At 40.3% G+C, this 23,096-nt stretch overlaps 1 protein-coding gene across 1 annotated transcript in view; it reads left to right on the forward strand.

Moving 5' to 3' along the window:
- Positions 1-23,096, forward strand: part of SLC35F1 (solute carrier family 35 member F1) — a 381,987-nt gene that overhangs the window by 303,484 nt on the left and 55,407 nt on the right. The window contains exon 3 of the mRNA XM_057739875.1: positions 6,520-6,647. Coding sequence (XP_057595858.1) covers positions 6,520-6,647 — 128 coding nt within the window. The remainder of the gene's footprint in view (positions 1-6,519; positions 6,648-23,096) is intronic.

Below are 23,096 nucleotides of genomic sequence, written 5' to 3' on the forward strand. Positions count from 1 at the left end.
CCCAAGGGCTGGTGGCTTAACAGAAGGCATAAACTGAACAGGAGTTTGGAGTAGGAAGATGCGCTTGATGTTAATGGGTTAAATTTTGTTTGTTGGATGATGTATGCAAAGAAGTGTGTCTATTACAGCTGGAAATGTGGGACCATAGTATTGGTTTGTGTCTGCTCGTGCAACAGCATCATATTTTTAAGATTTTCAGGTCCCTCTTGCAGTGATCAGTAGTGATGGTGTTTGGCATGCCAGCAGGTGTATCCTTCGTAGGGCATCCTTCCCAAGAATATTAAATAGAGGTTCTAAATGTATCTCTAGTTTTTAAATTCTGAATGGACTTCATTTAAGGGAGTCGGTTGGCTCTCATGCACTATTTTCATTAAGAAGTAGATCAACCTGTAACACATAGAGTTTGGTCAACAGCGTTTAATAGTTAATACACAGTTTTCATATGTGCAGTTTTAGACGTCCTGAACTTTCAGAAAAGTTCTTTGTTTGTTTATCTGTGTATTTGTTGTAATTGCCTTTATGGTAAAATCTGGGCAGCTTAGTATCAATTTTCATAGTAATACGAAGAAGAAAATGTTAGCAATTGTGTTTTCTCTCCTGATACATCAACAACAAAGGAATTTTTTGTATTTCAAAGGGTGTAGAGTATGTGTACCAAATAAAATCATGTATCTTAGCTTCATAAAACATGACAGCTTTAAAAAATCCACAATTAAAGGTTTCTAAGTTTTAAGTGATCTATTTCATGTTTTAAAAGGTAATATACATTGAAAGATTTTTCATGTCTTAATGTATAAATGGTTTTGTGTCACAAAGGTAATAGATTGAGTTTGTAATTAGAGTTAGAATATTTTGTTTTACTTATCAAGGCCAGAAATGTAACTTTGAAAAAAATAAAATAAACTTACTGTTAAGAAACTTATCCTCTATACAATCATTTTTACACATATGTGGCTTTTCTCTTAAAGTCACAGCTACCAGAACCTTATATGATTTTGATTCATTTTTAGTTGCTTTTAGATATTTTTCTAAACCCTTATTAGGCATTTCTGGAAAACAGCCAGATGACTGAGTAGATTTTAAAGGTGTTATTCAGCTATCTTACCTCAATAACAAGATCTTATTTACATTGAGTAACTATTTGTCTAAATCACTGTGCTAGGTGTAGTTGAGGATATGTAAAAACGAGAAATACGTGCTGAGGGGGAGCAGAGAATTTGGGAAAGCGTCACATGGGAGGTAATATTTAGACTGGGTCTTGCAGAGTAAGTGGGAGCCTGAGCGAGAAGGAGGTGAAGGGAGTAAAATGGGAACTGAGGCAGGGCTCTCCTCCTCTTGTCTTTCTTTGAACCTGTGGTGTGGTTTCCTCTTTTACATTTTGCCCCATCACGTGCAGCCTATGTAGCAATCTTACCTTGGAGCACTTTGGAAACACCTCCTCGGAACCCCCACCCTGGAAAGACCCAATAGGACTGGCATCACAATTCTACTTTGACTAGCGAACAAAGTCAGTTCTCGTTCAAGCCTCAGGGGACGGCTCATGTTCACAGGGCCTCCTCTCCCAGATCAAGTAGTGAGAGCCAGAGGATCAAAACAACAATCTGGCCCAGGGGAGAGGTGTCAAGGTCAAGGACGTGGCCCTGAGCCTGCCTCCAGTCTGGACAAACGTCATATGCTGGCTGCAGTGTGATCCCTCACAATCACAAGCGCAAGAGACAGAGGATGTGCGGCCAGAGCCGTACTGAGAAATTGAGAGAGTTCACTTTCCTGGGCTTCCTCCATGCGGGATCCATCAGATGGTGAGCCAGTGTGTGGTGGGTGGCTGGTCAAGGATTCAGGGATCCCAGCACCCCATCACTTGCTATCATATCTTGTGCACATACCTGGCATTAGATATGAGCTTATATACGACACATACTACCTTTAATCTACAACGCCCTATGAAATGGTAGTTACGGTCCCCATTTTATAGTAGAAGGATCAAGGTTCAGAGCCATTAACCAAGTTACTCGGTACCACTAATGTATATCAGAGGCCAAACCCAGGTCTGTTTGCTCCTAAGCTAAAACATTAAAGGACTGCCTTCTACATGCTCTTCTTAATCTCACTGTCTGGCTTTAATAGTAAAAATGAATGAAACAGTACAAAACAAAATATAATCTTCATTATTTGTCTTTTTTATATTTCACCCTTACCCTCAGATTCACATTATGAAGTGCAGTGTGTTACAGTCCTTTTTGTGCTCCATTTACATTTTCATTTCCTTATTATTGCACATCTATATTGTTCACTTTTCTGATGAAAGGGAATTGTCTTGAATTCTACATCCTAATACTATATTTCAGCTTTTAAAGGTGAGTAATTAAAATTTCCATCTTAAGTCATTCCTTTCTTCAAATTCACTGTTGAATATTTAACCTCTTCCCTTGGAGTTCCGGTAAAGGAAGAAGGCATTATGGCTTCAAGGTGTGAGCTGAGGAGGCGTCCATGCAAGCGAGGGTCTCACCCCCTGTGCAGGGGCTTCACTCTTGCTGCAGACCCTCTGTGCAATGCCTGCTGAGTTCTGTTCTTGCAGAAAAACACCATGAAGGATCACACCACCCATGAGAGCCCTTAATGAAAATGCAGTCCCGAGAATAATGCAGCTTCTCGTTCCCATTGCTGGATTCACCTCCGGTGCTGTCTCGCAATCCTTTCATTCTCTACTCAGACCACCACTGGGGGTGAACAAGAGTCCTATGAATCAAGGCTTTTCTGTTTTCCAGCCACTGCCGTGAATGTGGACCATGTTTGGGTCTTTGCACAGACGTTTCCTCTTCCTTTGGTCAGCATTTATTAACCACCGCCACACTCACCTCACCCAAGATGTGACCATTGTTATTATGCCCGAGGCTTCTGTAACAGTAATTTTTATCATTAGACTTTGTTAAGCCATAAATTTGATTTAAAGCCTTATTCTACATCTCACAAGGGAAACTCTGTCATGCACTTAGACCAGGCAGGGAGACATCAACTTTTTGATACTGAACTGATGGTGATGGGACACTTGCGCATCCCTAAGCCGATTCAGGAGTGGACACACAGCTGCACAGCTGGGCACTGGCAACGCCAGGGGGCGCCATCCCTGACGGGCACCCCCTGGAGTTGGCAGAGGGGCACCCTGCAGGTGGATTTGGACAAGCAGGTCATGGTAGCTCCTTTAGTGAGAAATGAATGAGTCCTGAGGACAGTGCCATAATTGCAAACCAGCGAGGCAAAATAGTGCAGTAGCAAAGAGTATGACGCCTAATGCCAGATTGTCATGAGTTCAAATCCTGGCTCATCGGTGTGAACTTTTGGGCAAGTTACTTAACTCCTCCAGGCCCCAGTTTTGTCATCTGTAGATAAGGTTAATAGAAATACCTACCATGCGGGGTTATTATCAGGATTAAATAAATTAATATTGTAAAGCACATAGACATTGCCTGATACATAGTAAGAATCATGTATTTGTTACAAAAATGAAAAAAACACATTGATTGATCATTCTGTTGATGCTTAGTAAAATGAGACATGAATCACGTGATCGAGACCGTCAATTTCCCCCTCTATTCTCAGTTATTGCCTTAGTTATTGTTGCTGGAATACTATGTTACTTTAAACTAGGGTAACTTTATCTTTTACACAGTTGTGAATACTTGCAGTACCATAGGTCTTTAAAAAGAATGAAAACAAAACTAAATTCTAAACCAATTATAGAGAGACATATGTACAAGGATGTTCTTTAGAGAAAAATTGGAAGCAACTTAGATGTCTGTCAGCGGTAGGTGAGATAAATCGTGGCATATTCATAAAATGGGATGGTATATCACTTAAAATATATTACATTCATTCTCTACATAAAAATAGGGACGTGTTTGTGGAACAATGTCAAGTATGAAGAACCCTGGAAGAATGACATGTACAGCACCTACAATGAACTTATTTAAATACATACCTGTGTAGAAAATGTATAACAGAAACATGAACATCAAGGATAAGCAACAATATCAAAAGGGTGATTTGAGGAAGGAGGGAAGGGAAGGGAAGGGAATCTAGCAGGAGCAGAAAGAGACGCTCAATCTCATCTGTAGCATTTCCTTTCGCAAAGAGAAAATTCCAAAGCAAACATGGCAGAATTTTAACATTAACTAAATCAGGTTGGAGGTACCTTATCACATTATTCTCTACGCTTCTATTTATATTTGAACATATTGATAATAAAAATAATAACAGAATCCATTTAAATGTCAAATTATAATTCTAAAGTTTCCACCCACAGATTTTATTACTCCTCCTAGGTAATTTTTTAAAAACTCTTTTTTCTTCAAAATGTTAACATACTACCAGTTGTGCTGGTGTTTTTATGGATGGCCTTGTTTCGGGAGGTTTAGAAAGCACTTTGGCACAAAGACTCTAAAGAATATATCTTCATTATTCCAGAAAGAATTTTAATGGCCTATTGTGCATCAGTGTTAATGAGAGTTATGTAGATAAATCCCTAAGCAGTCCTTTTAAGGGTTGCATTTTTTGCTCAGCCAAAAATAAAAAAGTGCTTTCTTGCCTTCCTGGATAATTTTGCTAAGCAAGCATGTTGCACGTTTTTAGGTGCTCAAATGAAACAATATGGGAGCATTGTTTAGAGTGTTTTGCTTGCAGTCTTCTCCAGCAGAACAGCAAGACAACAGATCATTCCTTTGAATCTGTGTAACTTTGAATATGTATTGATTGGTGGAACAAACAGCACCGTGACCCAGATTTTCAATGTCGCATATCCTTGAGATGTGGCGGGTGTGCTCCGAGTTTAGCAATTCTCTGTTCATCATGTAAATTAACTGGGACAATGACTTGTGACCTTAGAATTGCAGCTTTGCGGTTCAATATGCCACTGACCTTTTATGTCCTATGTATAGAGTATTATGTGTAAAATGGTCACCAAATTAATTGATGTCAGATATTCTAACCAGAAAACAATTTTCATTGTCTGGTGCATGAATGTTTATAGTAGATATATTTTAAGTATTTCAACTTCAATGTTATTTAACATTGCTGAGGTTATTAAACATAAAATGTGTTCATAGATTCTGTATTATTTATTGACTACTCTACCATGCACTGTGGGACCCTAGAGATAAAGAGATGACCGAGATAGTGCCACTCTCTTCAAATTGTTAACAATCTAATGAATAACAGAGTCAAGAACACAGGTCATTATAATACAGGGAGATAAGTACTATATCTGTGGGATAAGAAAGGGAGTTAAAGGAGCCCATAACAGGGAAACCCTACAGAGTCTAGGAAGATCAAAGGGAGAGATTCTGGTGATAGAGTCTATGCCACTCCTTCATTTGAAGGCTGGGGGAAGAATAGTCCATACAGGGGAGTCAGCACGTGGAAAAGCAAGAGGAAGCATACTTTGGGCCAAATGTTCGGATTGTTTCTTTGGCATCAAGGGAGAAGGGGAAGCTGAGACGAAGCGAGAGAGTAGCACAGACATATATATGCTACCAACTGTAAAATAGATAGTCAGTGGGAAGTTGCTGTATAACAAAGGGAGATCAACTCGAGGATGGAAGATGCCTTAGAGGACTGGGACGGGGAGGGTGGGGGGGACTCGAGGGAGGGAGGGAATACGGGGATATGTGTATAAAAACAGATGATTGAACTTGGTGTACCCCCCCCCAAAAAAAAAAAAAAAAAAAAGAGTCACCATTCACTCAGGGTTTCTGCATACTCTGTATCCTCCAGGGATACATCACAGGTTGGCCCCAGAAACCCATTATTATTAATAATCATGTTGCCCCACTTTGAGAAAAGGTATATTTCAGGCCTGAAATACGTAAAAATAAGGATGAGGAACTAAGCAGTTCAAAGTCTGTTCTTATGCTACCAGTGCGTGAGGCGACAATGGTGAAGATTGCCGCTGTGGGCGGCATTGAGACCAAGGCCTGTGGCACTGTCCCTCATCCACGGGTGGCCCTCAGCTTCCTCTGTCTTCCCATCACCCACACACCACCTGAGTATAAGCTTCAGAGCAGAGCACGCTGGGGCCTTCCTGCGGGTCTGCGGCGGAGCAGAGGCTTTGCTCCATGTGACGACCCTCTTTCCGTTTTTGTGGATTTCACCGCAATCCTGAAGCTCGGGATGATTTGGATTTCACGTGTTTATGCAGCCTTTCTGATCACCTTTCCTTTCACTTTTACTTTATGTAATTTTCCCCCCAAATGTGCATGAGAAAATGTTTTGCATGGTGAATTTGAAAACCTGTCCAGTCTTGCTCTGGGATAGGAACTGATTTGAAGGGCCGAAATCCACCATGAAGTCTAGTAAACTAAATAAAAACATGTCATTTCCTGACACACTGAGTCATTTGTTTAATTAAACATTTGATAAGGTACAGTAAAAAAAATATAGTACAGTACTATTTTAGAATCCTTCTAAGTATACAGTTTCTCAACGTGTTCAGAACTTAATCCATTTCTTCTTACCTTTGTAACACAGGAGAAGAAAACCTCCTGGCAATTTTACGACGAAGATGGTGGAAGTATATGATCCTGGGACTGATAGACTTGGAAGCAAACTACCTGGTGGTCAAGGCTTACCAGTACACGACTCTGACCAGTATTCAGGTACCACGGCTCTCTTTCCTTCTCATCTTCCTCACTTCCCAGATGTAGTTTACTTTCAGTTTAGTCACTTGGGAGTCTGAATACTAGTCTGTAAGTTTTGCGACAAGAGGGAAATTGGTTATATAAAAATTAACTTGAACTTTTTTCCTGTGTTCCTTTAATTTTTCTTAATTCACATGTAATTAGACATCTCTTTCTTCATTTTTGGTATACCACGAGAACCATTGACAATGTAGGAAAATAATTTGTAGCTCAGAATACTGCCTACTAATCTTATGTCAGTAGAAGAATTATTAATAAGCATAAAAATAAATCTATTTTAATCACAACTTATAATGTTTTAGAATATGCTAATGGGCTTTGATTAGGTAATCAAGGTGCTTAACAATCTTTTCTTTTAGCTTTCTTTAATGTGTAGATTTTGTAAGCTGAAGAGACAGAATTTTTTCTAAAGGGACAAGATTTGAATTTCTCTGGTGTGTTAGGCATGAAGATAGCCGTGCCTGCTTCCTTCCTTCCTCCCTCTCTCTTTTGTTTGTTTATGCAGCTGTATGTATTCGCTCGCACACGCACACATAAACACACAGACTCACACAATTGCAGATTTAACTTAGATTTTCACAATTTTCACCAGATACCACTTACATTCCTCATTAAGCCATAAATAATAATCTTGACTATTTTTGTTTTGCCTTTATTTCTCTTTTTGTGGCAATATTATGAATTTTATAGTCATTCCAAAGCTCCAGGATGAAAACAATACATTGTTCACATATTAGATTTTCCTTAGATGTGATACCTCAACAGCATTGCTGCCATTCCAATAGTTTGCTTAGAAACAATGATAAAAATGAAGAAACAAACAAGCAAACAGACCACTTGAATAAATTCAGATTATATAGATTGAATGGAAAGCTATCTAAATCAGATTTAGATAGATTAAGATGTGCTTCCTCCTGCATATCCAGTGAGGGACAGAAAGGATGCTTCCCTTCAACCCCTGGAGAAAAGTCCAGAGCTCTATTCGATTGGACCACACTGATAGCAGGGGAATGCTGTGAGCTAATTGACTTAGACCTGGACCCTCTGAACCAATACAGGATGAGATTTCTCTAATTTGTTTAGACAAATGTTTCTCAGTAGGAGTACTACTGGCATTTTAGGTAGGACAGTTTTCCATGATGTGAGTCTGTTTCCTACTTTATAAGTCATTTAAGATTTTCTGGTCCCTACCCACCAAACGCCTATAGCATCTTTCAGCCTTCGTAACAACCAAAAGTGTCCTCATAGATTTCCAAACGCCCTCTAGCAGAGAGGTACCATCTCTGGTTGAGAATCACTGGCTCACCCATCAGCACTCACTCCTGGACTCAAGACGGGATCCATCTCACCCAATCACGTATCTGTCACCCATTAAGGGAGAGGTGAGGTGGATGGATGCTGGGAGAGCACCCACAGTGCTCCAAACCAAGCCTAGCTCCCACTTACTTCCACAAGCCCCACAATGACAACAAGTCTCTCTGTCTCTCTTTTCCTCTTGCTCTCACTCTCACTGTTGTTCTCTCTCTCCAGGGGTCCTACGGCACTTTGTTTTATAGCTCTGTCTTCACAGTCTGTCTTACCTAAGAATGGTGTTTGACGGTTTTTACCTACTCCACCAAGCTGTGAGCTCTTTCATAGCAAGGAGGATTTCTTGTTCACCTTTGAATCTCTAGTACCTGGTAGGAAACCCAGCACATAATAGGTACTCAAAAATGTTTAAAGAAGTTAATGACATTGTATTGATTTCTAGTATTTTGGGGCACAGAAGTTCTCAGCAGTTCTCGACCCACATGCAGAGGCCCTGGAATGTCTCTAGAGGTATGCTGGGAGAAGAAAGAGGAATGCTGGCTTCATGCCAGAACCCGGCCCATTAGTGCAGAGTCAGAAATTAAATGGGCCTGGGGAGCATGAAGTGGAAACTTCCCCCCTTGGAAATCCAGTTGACTTTTGTTTTCTTTTGTTAAGTATTGAAAAGTCACAACCCATTACTGGTTGCTTAAGTTCTACGGGGATCTATAAAAAAATTTTTTTCAATTTTTCAATTTTTTTTTGTAAACAGTGACAAGGTTTTTTAACAACTTTCCCCTTGTCCTCAGGTGTTTTGTTCAACCCATATTATGTACCAGCACTAATCCATCCTGCCGTCGCTCTCCAATTAGCTGTTTGACACCCCATTTAATGCTGCATTCTATGAAAAGTTTATTTTAATTCTGTAGAAAGACAGAAAAATTATAATTCTACTGAAATATAAGTTTGTCTTCATTATAATTTACTGAGCAAGGGATGGAGGAAGTAAAAAAGCAAGTTGAATCCAACAGTTCTAGAACTGTTTTGCTATCTACAAAAAATAAGCCTATTAAATAATAATAAATGGTCAGAATAGAAGGCATTTGCGCTGGGAACCATGTCTGCACTGCTGTTTTGTAATTCAATTCTGTTTACTCATTGCAAATCACTGGAACTAACAAGGAACTATAATGATTTTTATTTGTATAAATACTAGTAGAGCACATAATATGTTCTAAGCCTTGAGCTTTTATTCATTTATTTATTTTAATTTTATTTATTTATGTATTATTTTTGGGGGGATACACCAAGGTCAGTCAGCTGTTTTTATACACATATCCCCATATTCTCTCCCTTCCTTGACTCCCCCCCCCTCGAGTCCCCCCCACCCTCCCCGCCCCAGTCCTCTAAGGCATCTTCCATCCTCGAGTTGGACTCCCTTTGTTATACAACAACTTCCCACTGACTATCTATCCTACAGTTGGTAGTATACATATGTCTGTGCTACTCTCTCACCTGGTCTCAGCTTCCCCTTCACCCCCCGCCCCCTCCCAAACCTCAAGTTCTCCAGTTTTTATTCATTTATTAATCAATAAGGAAAATACATTAATAAAGCATGTAAGAAAAGTACTAGTTACTGCAGGTGATGTAAACAGAAATGAATTAAACTTTGCTGTACACCTGAAACTAACACAGCATTGTTAATCAACTATATTCCACAATAAAATAAAAAATTTTAAATAACAAAATAAAATAATTACAACATTAACAGAAAAAAATAATGATAAAGCTCCTACAGAGTTAAAAAAAAAAAAAAAGAAAGAAAGAAATGAATCAACCTTACCCTCCAGGAGCTTATGAACTTGCAAAGGGGATAAGAGGCACAGTCTATCGATAGTACATCATGTGTGGCAACAGAACTGATGCCGAAGTGCTATCGTTTTCAAAGGCAGCAGAGATGATGTTTGTTGGCAAAGGCAAGAAGTTACCCATTCAGAGGAGTCTATATGATTGGATAAAATGTAGAGAGGATAAAATGTAGGATAGCTTTGCACCTGGAAAGAAAAGCATGGCAAAAGCCTAGGGGCAGGAAACCTGAGGAATATGATTGGAGAACAATTATTCCAGTTTGATTCATCCAGTCACTTCAAAAATAAGTACTGAATACGTCTGTGTTTGTCAGTGTATTAGGTAGTGAACTGTTGTGAGCAAAAGAGCAAAAATAGACACTTTCTGTATTCTCAGGGAGTTTCCAGGCAAATGGGAAAGGCAGTCTTTGGTCAAATAACCAAATGAATGGATGTATCATTATAGTCAGGGACAAGTGTTCTAGAAGAAAACAACATAGTTCTACGAGAACATTTGTCAAAAAGACCTGACCTAAACTGGAAGGTTGAGAAAGATTTTGCTAAAGCACTAGTGGTAGAGCTGAGATCTATAAGAGAAGTGGAAGATTAGTTAAGAGGAAAGTAGGTCCAAACAAAGAAGACAATGTGTTTAAGGCTCTGCGGTGGGAGGGACCATGGCAGGGATGAGGTTGTGAATAAGGACTTGTGACCAGGCAAAGAGAGTGAAGAAAAGAGTGGTACAAGATGGGCTGGGGAAGGAGGCAGGGGCCAGACCCCACATGTCTTGACAGCTAGCTCAAGGGTTTGAGTCTTTAGGCTAGTGTCGTGGAAACCACATTTGAGTTTTAAAGGCAGTCAGGCTGTGGTGCAGAGAACAGATCGAAGCAATGGATGCTCCTTACAGAATAAAAGAAGATAGAGGCAGAAAGTTAAGTTGGGGTCATATTATAGGAAGTCTTCAATGTGAGAATGAAGAGTGTGGCTTAATTTTGTAAGTAAAAGAGAACCATGAAGGTTTGAGAGGAAAGAAATGACAGGATGTGACCCAATAGCCCCTTTTCAAAAGCACTTCTGTTTTAACAAGACATTCTCATTACTAGTTGGTAGAGCACCAAATACGTTTGTTTTCTGATTCTCTTAAAACAGTGATGAAGAGCCTCTCCGCGCTTTATCCTCTTGCCTTTTCAGTTCATTCCCGGAACTTGTGGTTTAATGTCACAAACAATTGACACATGAAGCACGAGTGGAAGATATATATTTTTGAAATGATTGTAGACGTACAGGGAATTGCAAAACTATATAGGATTCTTTGAACTATTCACACAGCTTTTCCCCAATGGTGACATTTTATATGACTTCAGTGTAATGTCAAAACCAGGATATTAACATTGGTACAATACTGTTAACTAGGCTACAGACCTCATTCAGTTTTCATCCCTTTTCCTTCACTTCTTTGTGTGTGTATATGGGGGTGTGCGTGTGTGTAGCTCTACACAATTTGATCCATGTGTAGGTTTGTGTAACCACTAACACAATCAGGACACAGAACTATCCTATCACCACAAAGAAACTCCCTCATGTAACCCCGAAGAAGTCACACCCATTCCACCACACTCTTTCCTGTCCCTGGCAACCACTACTCTATTCTCCATCTATATGATTTTGCCGCTGGAGAATGCTATATAAAATGGAATCATACAATGTTTAACCTTTTGAGATTGGCTTTTTTTTCACTAAGCGTAACACCCTTAAGTCCATCCAAATTGTTGCACATATCAATAATTTGTTCATTTTTATTGCTGAGTAGTATTCCATGGTATAAATATACCAGAGTTTGTTTAACCATCACCTGTGGAAGGACATTTGGGTTGTTTCCAGCTTTGGGCTTTTACAAATAAAGCTGGTATGACATTCATGTGCAGGTTTTATATTAACATAAGATATCATTTCTCTGGGATAAATGTTCAAAAGTGAAATTTCTGGGTCATGTGGAAAATGACTGTTTGGTTTTGGAAACAAACAACTGTCCAGAGTGGCTGTACCCTTTTACATTCCCACCAGCAATGCTAGAAAAGTCCCGTTCTCCCTGCCCTCACCAGCATTTGGTGTTATCATTATTTTTAATTTTAACCATTCTAAAAGCTATGCAGTGATATTTCATTGTGGTTTTAGTTTGCAATTCCATAATGGCTAATAATGTTGAACATATTTTGGAAAAAATTTTTTACCTTTGCCTTTCTAGTAGGAAGCTAAAGAAAGTTAACAATGGCAAAAGATAACATTTATTCAGGAAAAAGATGATGAAAGACAGACATTGAAGTGAAGAAGCCCAGCTGTTTTTTTTTTTACTAGAAAGTCAAATGAGAGATGGTAACACCATCATGTTGAATTTATAAGGATTTTAGTCTAAAGACACATTTGTGGGTTTGTATCTCTTGACTTGTAGAGAATGAATAGATTGTGTCAGTGACTTTGAGACAGATTAGCAATGACATTTAGATAAATTCTGAAAGCTATGCTATTTTTATAACTGTGCTATATGAACCATTTCAGTAGAAATACCAGCTTTACAACTTCTCACCCAAAGATTATTCATCTTTCTTCAGCCATGTAGTACTAAAATGCAAACAGATGAAACTAGTGCATCTGTGAAATAAGAAAAAAGCAGGTCTCTTCAAACACGATAGTTTGGTAATTAAAATTAACTCATATGGGAAACAATTTCCAGTTCTCTTGCTAACTGTGCTGAGGAGTCTGTGCCTCCTTCACACAGTCAAAGCTCTTCCCATTCTTTAAGCAGGCTCCTAGGAGCAAAGAACAAGAAAGGAATCCCTCTAGCCCTGATTATTTTCCTTCTGCCCCACTCCTCTCCTTGGGTATGTTAGCAGAGGTTAATACAGAATGAAAGCCAGCCTCTCCAATGTGCAGTGTGATATCTGACCCTGGACTAATTCTATAAGGCATAAACATGCAACATACATGTGTGACATACACAACATACTACAACATACACATGCAACAGGTTTTTTTTACCAAAGCAATAGTTTTTATAGCTCTTGGTTCTTTTTAGGGCCACTCCTTCTGAATTTTCAGAAGGCTAGGAATTAAGTTGTATAAGATACAGAGAAAGGCTGGGTAATTTGTACCTTCTCATGTCTCTCTGGAGTCTAAAATTTAAGCCATGTGAATAGACTTGGCATGGAGATTCCTTTATTGATTAAAAAATGCCAACACTGTTTGCTAGATGCTGCGGACACAGTTACTGATCAGACCTGAGCCGTGCCATGGGAGGATAGACAGCTAAGTTAACAATTAGAATACAGGGTGGCAGTGTGATGGGAAAAATATACACTCAGCTCAGTGGAGACACAGGAGAAAGGTACCTCTCACCCTCAAGATTTATATAACAGAGACTTCCTATAGTCAAGAAATTGTGACACATGAGAGAAAGTCACTAAGTAGACTTTTTCTTTGTAGCCAACTTGAATTTCCACCTCCGCGGATGAGCAGAGAGAAAGCACGCCTGTGCACAGTAGAAACGTGTCCCGTGGGCTTGAGTTTACGATTATGAGCTCAGCTTTTAAGACTGTATTTCCTTCTTTATCCACACTGTTTTCACCTGTCCCTGGTGCAGGACTGTGGCAGTTTAATGACTATTCAAGAGCTATTTTAAAGTGCATTTTAAGGCAAATGCATTCAAAAGCAACATTCTTACCCCTAAAGAGACCATGATATCCTGGCTCTCAGATTTCTTAGATCTGGGACTTCCTGTTCTCATGATTGTGAAAATAAATACCTAGCAGTCTAAATCTAAATATTTGATTGGATGCGACACAGTTTTTTGTCAGCCTTTTGTCCTGATGTAGGGTATAGCCTCTTGCACATCATCGAAGGACACACTAAAACTATCTTTGATCTTTCTTTAGTTCCACATTCTGCCCATCCCTAAACCCGTGTTTAAATGTGTTCTGTCCAGCTGCCTTCTACAGAAGGGAGCTTTCATGCTCTACCTCCATTGGCTCTGGTCGCGTAGGCTGGTCCCCCAATGCCGTCAGGTGATGCCACTGGAAAGTAAGGGGAGCATCTCTCTCCCTTCCTCCCACTACACTCCGCAACAGCCAGGCTCACCGAAAAACATGCATTTGATCCTGTCTTGACTCTAGTTCTCCATCTTTACCTTCCTTATTATAACTGTCACTTTCTACTTTATGTGATAGTTGTTTACATATTTCTTCTTTCCTTTAAGTCTGTAAGGTCCTTGAGGTGAAACCTGTGTACCTGATACACAATAAGCACTGAAAAAATGTCTGATGTTTGAATAAATGTGGAAACAATTCACCTTTGTCTCCATCACAAGATCATGTATTTACTTATAGATGTCAAAAATATATGAAACATTTGAATAAAAAAGATAATGAATGAAAGGATGAATTTCTAAGGGCCAGTTATTGGGCAAGGCAACGCAAGTGATCTTTAATAGTTTTATCATCAACAAGTGCATTTATTCCTGCAGGACCCAAGTATGGAACTCTGAACACCTTTTAAGTAGTCTGCTATGCTCTCAGGATATAAAGATGATGAAAAAACTGCGCTAGCTCTCAAGAAGCTCAAGCATTGCAGGCAAAGCCTGGATGCAGATTCATTCATGCTGTGCTTAGACATCCAAAGCAATTGTACCTTCTTCGTATCCTGTAATTGATCTGATCTTCACAGTTAACCTTCCCCAAACATCCCCAAGGTAGCTAAATAGCAGTGGGTGGAGGGAGAAGTCTGGTTAGATGTAAAACTTACCAATTTCTTCCTGTTTAAAGACTTTCTTTGGATAGTTCAGTTGCTTTTGGACAAATGCTCAGCCGCTCAGAACTCCTTCTCTCCCGAATGTGGTTCTGAGAAGGCACGTGGGTCTCTAGCGTGACCTTTGTCCTCATGTTGGTCTTTTGGCTGCTGTCCACCGTCGGGCAGTCCAGTTGTTGAGTGTGCACTTGCTGGATTGGATGTGGGTGTGCCGCTTGGTTCTCTGCCTGGCATTCTGCTGGCCTCTGCTGCTCCTCCCCTTTTGCTGAGCCCCCCTGATTCTCACTGATGCTGTGGACCTCCAGGTATCTGGCTGTGAATGCATCTGGTCGTTCCTGCCACATAGAACCCCCTGTCCCACCCCAGGCCAGCCAGCCTGCACCCCTTTGCAGAGCTCTGTGACTTCTGGCAAAACAGGAGCTGAGAAGGATGCCGGGGAAATGAGAGCGTTCTACTAATGACACTCCACCTCTGCTTGTTCTCTGATGTGACCTCTTCAGGTTGGTGTGGTGCTGTCCGAAAGGAAACTGATACTTTGCTTTCAAATTCCTCTCAAACTATCTAGCATTCTTTCTCCCCTTGAGACTGCAGTTCGAGAGGGCCCCTCTGGGCACATGTGATTCAACACCTGTTTCTCCTCTGTCAATATCTTTTCCTCTGGCCATGTCCATGGGTGGGAGGGACAAGTGCTCCCTCCCTCATCCTCTCTAGCATGGACTTCCTCATCCCATCCTCCTTTTAGGATACCTGTCCTCCTTGCTGAGCCCTAAAGAAGGAAAGAGCAACTTTCCATGTTCTGGAGGCAACTCTGATGGAGTTGGCACTACTGGTTCTTGATATGTTGGAGGGAGGTCACAGAACTTTGAATCCCTTCTCCTTCCACAAACCTGACTCTCTAGACCCTTCCTTGCCAAAGAAGTCAGGAAAATCAGCTTTGTTTTTTGAAAGCTCATTGGTGACCTTTCTGTTCTATAAAGAACCTATTCTCATTTTCCTCATGGCTCAGTGTTACGGGTAGAAGGCAGATAGGGAATGTTTTAAGGGGGAAAATGAAATTTCCAAAAAAAAGTTATCCTGTTTTACTAGAAGAAAGATCTGTAAACAGATTACAATGCAGCATGAAAGGCAGCAAAATGGATCTATACACAAAATACTATGGGATTACAGAGGTGGAGTGATTGGATCTACCCGTGACAGGGAGGTCTCGGTGGGGTCTGGAAACTTAGGCTTTGCTGACAACATGAATCTGACGGTAAAACTGGACAACTTGGTTCCCTGGTGATCGTCAGCTCCATTGGCTCATGTAGACAGGTTATAAACAAGTGAGATGCCCTTATATGTTTGTTTTCTCTCTCTGAGCATCAGTTTCCTCTCTTATAAGTAAGAATATAAAAAACTGCCTCCTGCTGTGGTTGTGGGTATGAGAATGTAGCATTGCATCCAGTGGTCCAGGTTTCTTCACCAGCTCTAAGGCAAAAACAATGCAACAAACAATAACATGTTTTGTTGTTCTGATGTACCACCATCTCCTACTGCAGACTCTAGCACCTTCCTCAGTGAAGTTCCTCTGTCCTTCCTACAAATAGACCTGTCTCTGGTCTTCCGACGTTCTCAGACTTATCTGAGATCCACATGACAACCAGTCAGCCAACGTGTGATACACATTGCTTTAGCAATGCCTCCAAAATGTAGTAGATGCCCGTTAAATGTCAGCTCCTTTTACTCACATATTTTCCACGTCACATATTCTTTCCATTGATTCAATTTAAGAAAAAAAATAAAGAAGAGACAGGTTGCCTAAACCACTCCATCCTCTCATACACCGTCACTCCTGGACAGCAAATTAAAAAGAGCGATGAGAAAATTCGCAGTTGCGTGCGAAGTGATCTAGGTGAAAGAACCTGCCTGAGACACAAGGAGAAAGTTATGGAAACCCACATTCCAATTAGCTGTGCCACTGATTGATTACTGTGTTACCTCGGGTAGGACCACGCGCCAGTCAATAGAGGTGAAATCTCATAGATTAATGAGATTGCTTCTAGGTATGATCAAAATTCTCCCAACCCACTCTGTTTGAGAGTGAAAATATCAAGGGAAATTGTACAACAAAATATGGTAATATCCTATTTGGAATGTTTTCACAGTCCCAGAGGCTAAACAAACCTTAAAGCTCTGGAATGCTGTTGCTTGACATATAAAATCAAGAAAATGTTCTCCTGTGGTACAACTGTACCACCTTTTCTGCAGTGAACACACTCCTGAAATAATACTTTCAAATAAATTTCTATAAATAATTTATATTTTTAACATACTGGGAAATGCAACGATTATTTCTTGTAAATTGAAAAGTCATTTTGTACTATGAATAATACCTCATTTGTTTCCTTAGGTATTCTTCCCATATACTGAGTTTGTGAAAAGTGTAACGCTCCCGTAGTCCGATATCACACCACACACAAAGATTCATATTTTTCAGAGTTAGTGGCCAAATTGCCTAGCCTGGCATCTTTGGTGGGTGAGAGTGAGCAGGGCAGATGGGAAGGCACCGGAGGCCCAGCCTTGGCTACCCCAAGGCTGCTTTATGCCCACTCAGATTAATCTGCTACCCACTGACTACATTAGACCTTCTGAACGTGAATGGTCTCTACAGAATACAGTGGGTGGAATTGTGGGCACATGATTGTACAAATGAACAGTTTTAATCAATGGCAAGGAATTTGTGTGTGTGTGTGTGTAAGAGAGAGAGAGACAGAGTGATAGAGAGACAGAGAGAAACCGAAACAGTGACAGAATGAAAGCACAGCATTGAAAAGAAAAGTTTTGTAATGGCAAAATGAATAAAATTTTAAAACTCAAATTTTTCTTTACTTCAGAAATTTATGACTTATAAGCCTTGATGCAAACTGACTTTAAATTTTCTAAAGTCAGAATGTTCCAATTAGTCATGCTTTAAGATCTTGCCAATTAGGGTGTGCTCATTGACTGAATGTGTTCATTTGGCCTTTTAAGTGATTTTTATAGATATGAAATTTTTTCATAGAAATTTAGAATCATGTTTTTATTTCAAGTCATCCTTTCCGACTTTCTTGAAGCAAAATTCTATAAATAACATCACTGATAATTTCTCATAGTTTTCTCCAGATAATTACTACCTGGTTCCTGAAAATTTAAAGATCATTAATAAGATGAAAGAGAAAGTCAATGATTTTCTGAGTTGGATACAGGACTTGAGGATTTTTTTTAAACCAATGATCTAGTTTTGGCTCATTTTAAAAAACAATGCTATATCCTATGAAGGATTTAATTAGAGGACACAATATGAAAGATAATGGACTTGAAAAGAGCTAGTTTGTAACAAATAGCTTCCATAATTAGGCAACATAACACAAGAATGAAGAGTAAGCAAACTCGAAATAGTTTCATCAGAAACAGCTTTCTATATAAGAATTCTCTTTAGTTTTCAAATAAAAATATCCTTAAAGTAAGAACCAATATTTTACTATATAAGATGTAAACAAAGTAACTTAGTAAACAGCAAAATTTATACATTCCAATTAAATTTCTCTTTTGAAATCTTCAGAGCCAATTTTAAGTCATGCAAGTTTGTTTACAATTTATCCTTCCTTTGGAACCAGAAAGTATTATCTAGCATAATCCAGCATTTTGGTTCTTTCCAAAAAATAAATCTTACTCTCAAAGAATGAGCAGTTGCTTGCATTAAGGATATTCCAGTGAGTGCTCCAAAAGCAATTTCAAAGCGTTCAAACTGTTCTTGAGCAATGAGAGCTTCATTAAAATACACCCATGACCTTCAGAGTGACTGCCTTGAATGACAGCCATGTTCAGATGAATGAATTCCAGTGTGTTAAAGAAGATTAGGTATGTAAACACCTGCACACCCTGCTCAATAAGCAGCAATTGTCTTTCCTTGAAAGAAAATTCTCGTTATTTTCACGGCACACCTTTCATTATGCTTCAACATAGCTGGTATAGTGGCAGAATAATGGTCCCCCAAAGATGTCAACGTTCTAATCCCTGTAATACATAAATAGGTTACTTTACTTTACAATATGTTACATTGTTTTAAGGCAAAAGGGACTCTACAGATGTGATTAAATTAATGAAGTTAAGTTGATGCGATGGTCACAGATTGAGTGGCCCCAATGTAATCACGGAAGTTCTTTGAAGAGAGGAGCAGGGGTCAGAGGTGGGAGGAGATGTGACAGTGGAAGCAAAGGTCAAAGAGTCAGAGAGAGATTTGAAGATGCTACACCGATGGAGGAGGGAGCCACAAACCAAGGAATGCAGGCAGCCACTAGAAGCCGAAAAAAGGCAAGGAAAGGGGTTCTTCCCTAGTGTCTGCAGAGAGAATACAGGCCAGGCACTACCTTCATTTAGGAATTCTGATCTCCAGAATTGTAAGATAATGAAATTGTATTGTTTTAAGCCACTAAGGTTATGGTCATTTGTTACAGCAGCAATAGGAAACAAATACAGTTGGAGGTAATATTTAATTCCTCCTCCCCCGCTCCCCCTCATTGAAGGCGCTGACCTCTGGAGGGCTTTCTCCAAAAAGAACCAGAGCATGGATGCCAGAGCAGACTTCTCTTGCCCATTTGTGTTGGTGTTTTCATTCTTTGAGAAAAGGATGTTCCCAATGCCACCTGTATGGGCTCCTTGGAGGAGCACTTTGATGCTGTGTGCCATGGGTAGATGTACATAGAAATATTTCCATGCCATGACCGGTTGCTTTTAGAGAAGTACTCATTTTAACTTAATCACTGTACAAATTTACCTGTGGTTAAAGTGAGATGGTGTCCTTGCACTTAAAGAATAAAAGTGCATAGCCTGCTTCCCTTGGCAGTGCATTTGGAGGGATGTATTTGTTCATAAATCATAAGTCAATAAAAGCCTGTGAGCCGCTTTCAGGCTGAAGGGTACAGTCTTAAAGCTGTGAGACCTTTTAAGACTCAGACAATGAGAATTCCTAAAAACACCAACATGTGAGAAAACAGCAGGAGTTATTTTTGTACCTCTTCTTCCGGTCCTCTGTCTTGTTTGTATCTTCTGGGTCGGGGCCATTTCCATTTCCAATTCAAGAGCCCTTGAAGCGGGAGACAGAGTGTGCCTGTGCATTTTCTGGGGCCATCAAGTTAGGGGGCTCCGTGATCAGATTAGGAGTTGTGACGCCATCTCGGCGAGAGAATGATGACAGGAACTAGCGACTGCACAGGACACTCAGCTTTAGCGTCTCGTGACCAAAATCATCTCAAATCGCAGCTTTAGGCTGTACCAGCAACCTCAGTGTCAACAAATCTCCCCCAAATGGCTCAGAAAAATCAAAATTATTCATTCACAACTTATTCATTCACTCAACATTTGCTGTCTGCAAATGAGATAAGCACCTCTGGACTTTGCTCAGGTGTCAGCGAGTTCTTCCCTGACCACTAGGTTAGAATCACAATCTCCTGCCCCATTCAACATTCCCTACCCTCTCCCCTGCTTTTTTTGTCTCCATAGTCCTTATGATCATTGACATACTATATTTTACTTGTCTGTCTCTTCTTATGCAAGATTACACACTTTCATAAGGGGGAATTTTTTTATTCCTAGATGTTTTATTTCCTAGGATAGTGGCTGGCATCTGGTAGATGCTCCATAAATATTTCGGAAGGAATTAACAAAATACTTAAGGGACCCTACTGTGTACCAAGCACCATCCCAGCTGCAGGAGGTAACACTGGGTGCAAGAGAGGATGATAAGTTTTAGCATGATAAGTACAATTCGATGATACAGAGATTAGTGGGAGACCCTGAGGGGGCACTTAATCCGTACTTAGGAAGTCAGAGAGGACTTCCTGGAGGAGTGTTGTCCAGACTGAGCTCCGAAAGATAAGACCGAGTGGGCCAAGGAGGGGATCCTGAGAGAGATGGACATGAGAACCCCAGGCAGGGGAACAGCACGTGCAAAGAAATGAGTCAAGAAAGACCATAGCACATTAAGGAACTTAAAACGCTTCAGCATGGAGTTTGAAGAAGGACATGGTCAAAGAAGAGAAGGAAGGGGTTGCTGGTGACAGATCATGAAGGGACTTATAAGCCACATTATGGAATTTGGGTTTAATCCTAAGGGTTGCTAGCATAAGAATGACATGATGCGATTTGCAGTTTAGAAAAAGTCACATGATCTAATGAGGAAGGGGCAGATAGGATGAGACAAATGAAGAAATTCTAGAGACATTTGGGCAGCTAAACAGATAGGACTTGGTGACTTATTTGATGTGTGGGTGAAGAAGAACCATCAATCTGTGTGTTCTGCAAATATTTATTGAGCCTATATTACATATTCTTTCCCATGGTGCTAGACATATAGCATGAAGACAACAGCACTGTTGCCTTCATGAAGCTTCCCTTCCAAGTCACACGTAGTTTTTATTCTCTCTCTCTCCCAGCAGGATGCAAGGGAGTGAGATGTGCACAGATATAAGGGAGAGAGCTCCAAGCAAAGGGAACAGTACAAGGGTGAAGGCCCTGAGCATGCATGTTTAAGAAACGGAAAGAGTGAATACAGTTGCTAGTAGTAAGAGATGACATTGAGAAGGAAGGAGAGGCCAGATGCTAGAAGACTGTAGAAGTCAAAGAAAGGCGTTTGGCTTTGTTCTGAGGAAAATCATTAGAATGTTCAGAGCAGGGGATTGATGTGACCTAATTTGTATTTTGAGATCACTGTGGCTGTGGCTGCTCATGGAGGATTGATTACATAGGAGGGAGAGTGGACATGGTTAGACAGCCAGGAGGCCACAGCTGAAAGCTGATGGAGGGGAAATTCTCTGGTGGTCTAGTGGTTAGGACTCTGAGCTTCCACTGCAGGGGGCATGGGTTCGATCGCTGGTTGGGGAACTAAGATCCCGCACGTTGCGTGGCAAGGCCAAAATAAAAAAGAAAGAAAAAAAGAAAGCTGATGGGGGATGGGGACTTGAAGTCAAGTGCCAACTGTGGAGGTGGCTAGAGGCGGTCAGGTGCATTTATAAGATAAAGCCAACAGGATATTCTGAGTGTTTGAACGGGGTGATCGAGGAAGTTTGAGAGATAAGAGTCGAGACTGATTCCTTAGTTATTGGCCTGAGTCGCTGGGTTGTGTCACGTGGTGAGATGAGGAGAACGGGAGAAGAGCAGATGTGGGGCAGCAAATCAAGGATTCTGCCTTGCTGTGTAGGTCTGAGCTTCCTGTGAGCCATCCAGGCAGAGTTCGGTAGAGGCGGCTGGGTATAAGTCTCTGATTCAGGAGACAGTTGGGATTGGAATTATGAATTTGAAGTCATTTCCTACAGAAGGTGCTGAAAGTCATTGTCAGATTAAATCACCAGTGGAAAGAATAAATGGAGGAAAGTAGGCTGAGAAGGGACCAGTGTGGTAAGAGGAGAATCTGGAAGCAAGTCAATAAACTGTTTCAAGAGGGAAGGAGTGGCTTCCTGACTTCAAACTATACTACAAGGCCATAGTGATCAAGACAGTATGGTACTGGCACAAAAACAGAAAGGAAGATCAATGGAATAGAATAGAGAACTCCGAAGTAAGCCCAAACACGTATGGGCACCTTATCTTTGACAAAGGAGGCACGAGTATACAATGGAAAAAAGACAGCCTCTTCAATAAGTGGTGCTGGGAAAATTGGACAGCAACATGTCAAAGAATGAAATTAGAACACTTCCTAACACCATACACAAAAATAAACTCCAAATGGATTAAAGACCTACATGTAAGGCCAGACACTATAAAACTCCTAGAGGAAAACATAGGCAGACCACTCTATGACATCCATCAAAGCAAGATCCTTTTTGACCCACCTCCTAGAATCATGGAAATAAAATCAAGAATAAACAAATGGGACCTCATGAAACTTAAAAGCTTTTGCACAGCAAAAGAAACCATAAACAAGACTAAAAGGCAACCCTCAGAATGGGAAAAAATAATTGCCTATGAAACAACGGACAAAGGATTAACCTCCAAAATATACAAGCAGCTCATGAAGCTTAATACCAAAAAAGCAAATAACCCAATCTACAAATGGGCAGAAGACCTCAATAGACATTTCTCCAAAGAAGACGTACAAATGGCCAACAAACACATGAAAAGATGCTCAACATCACTCATCATCAGAGAAATGCAAGTCAAAGCCACAATGAGGTATCACCTCACACTGATCAGAATGGCCATCATCACAAAATCTGGAAACCACAAATGTTGGAGAGGGTGTGGAGAAAAGGGAACTCTCCTGCACTGTTGGTGGGACTGCAAGTTGGTACAGCCACTATGGAAAACAATTTGGAGGTTCCTTCAAAAACTACAAATAGAACTTCCATATGATCCAGTAATCCCACTCCTGGGCATATACCCAAAGAAAACCATAATCCCAAAAGAAACTTGTACCATAATGTTTATTGCAGCACTATTTACAATAGCCAGGACATGGAAGCAA

Source organism: Hippopotamus amphibius, chromosome 6, assembly GCF_030028045.1.
Source record: "Hippopotamus amphibius kiboko isolate mHipAmp2 chromosome 6, mHipAmp2.hap2, whole genome shotgun sequence".
In the NCBI taxonomy this organism is placed as follows: Eukaryota; Metazoa; Chordata; class Mammalia; order Artiodactyla; family Hippopotamidae; genus Hippopotamus; species Hippopotamus amphibius.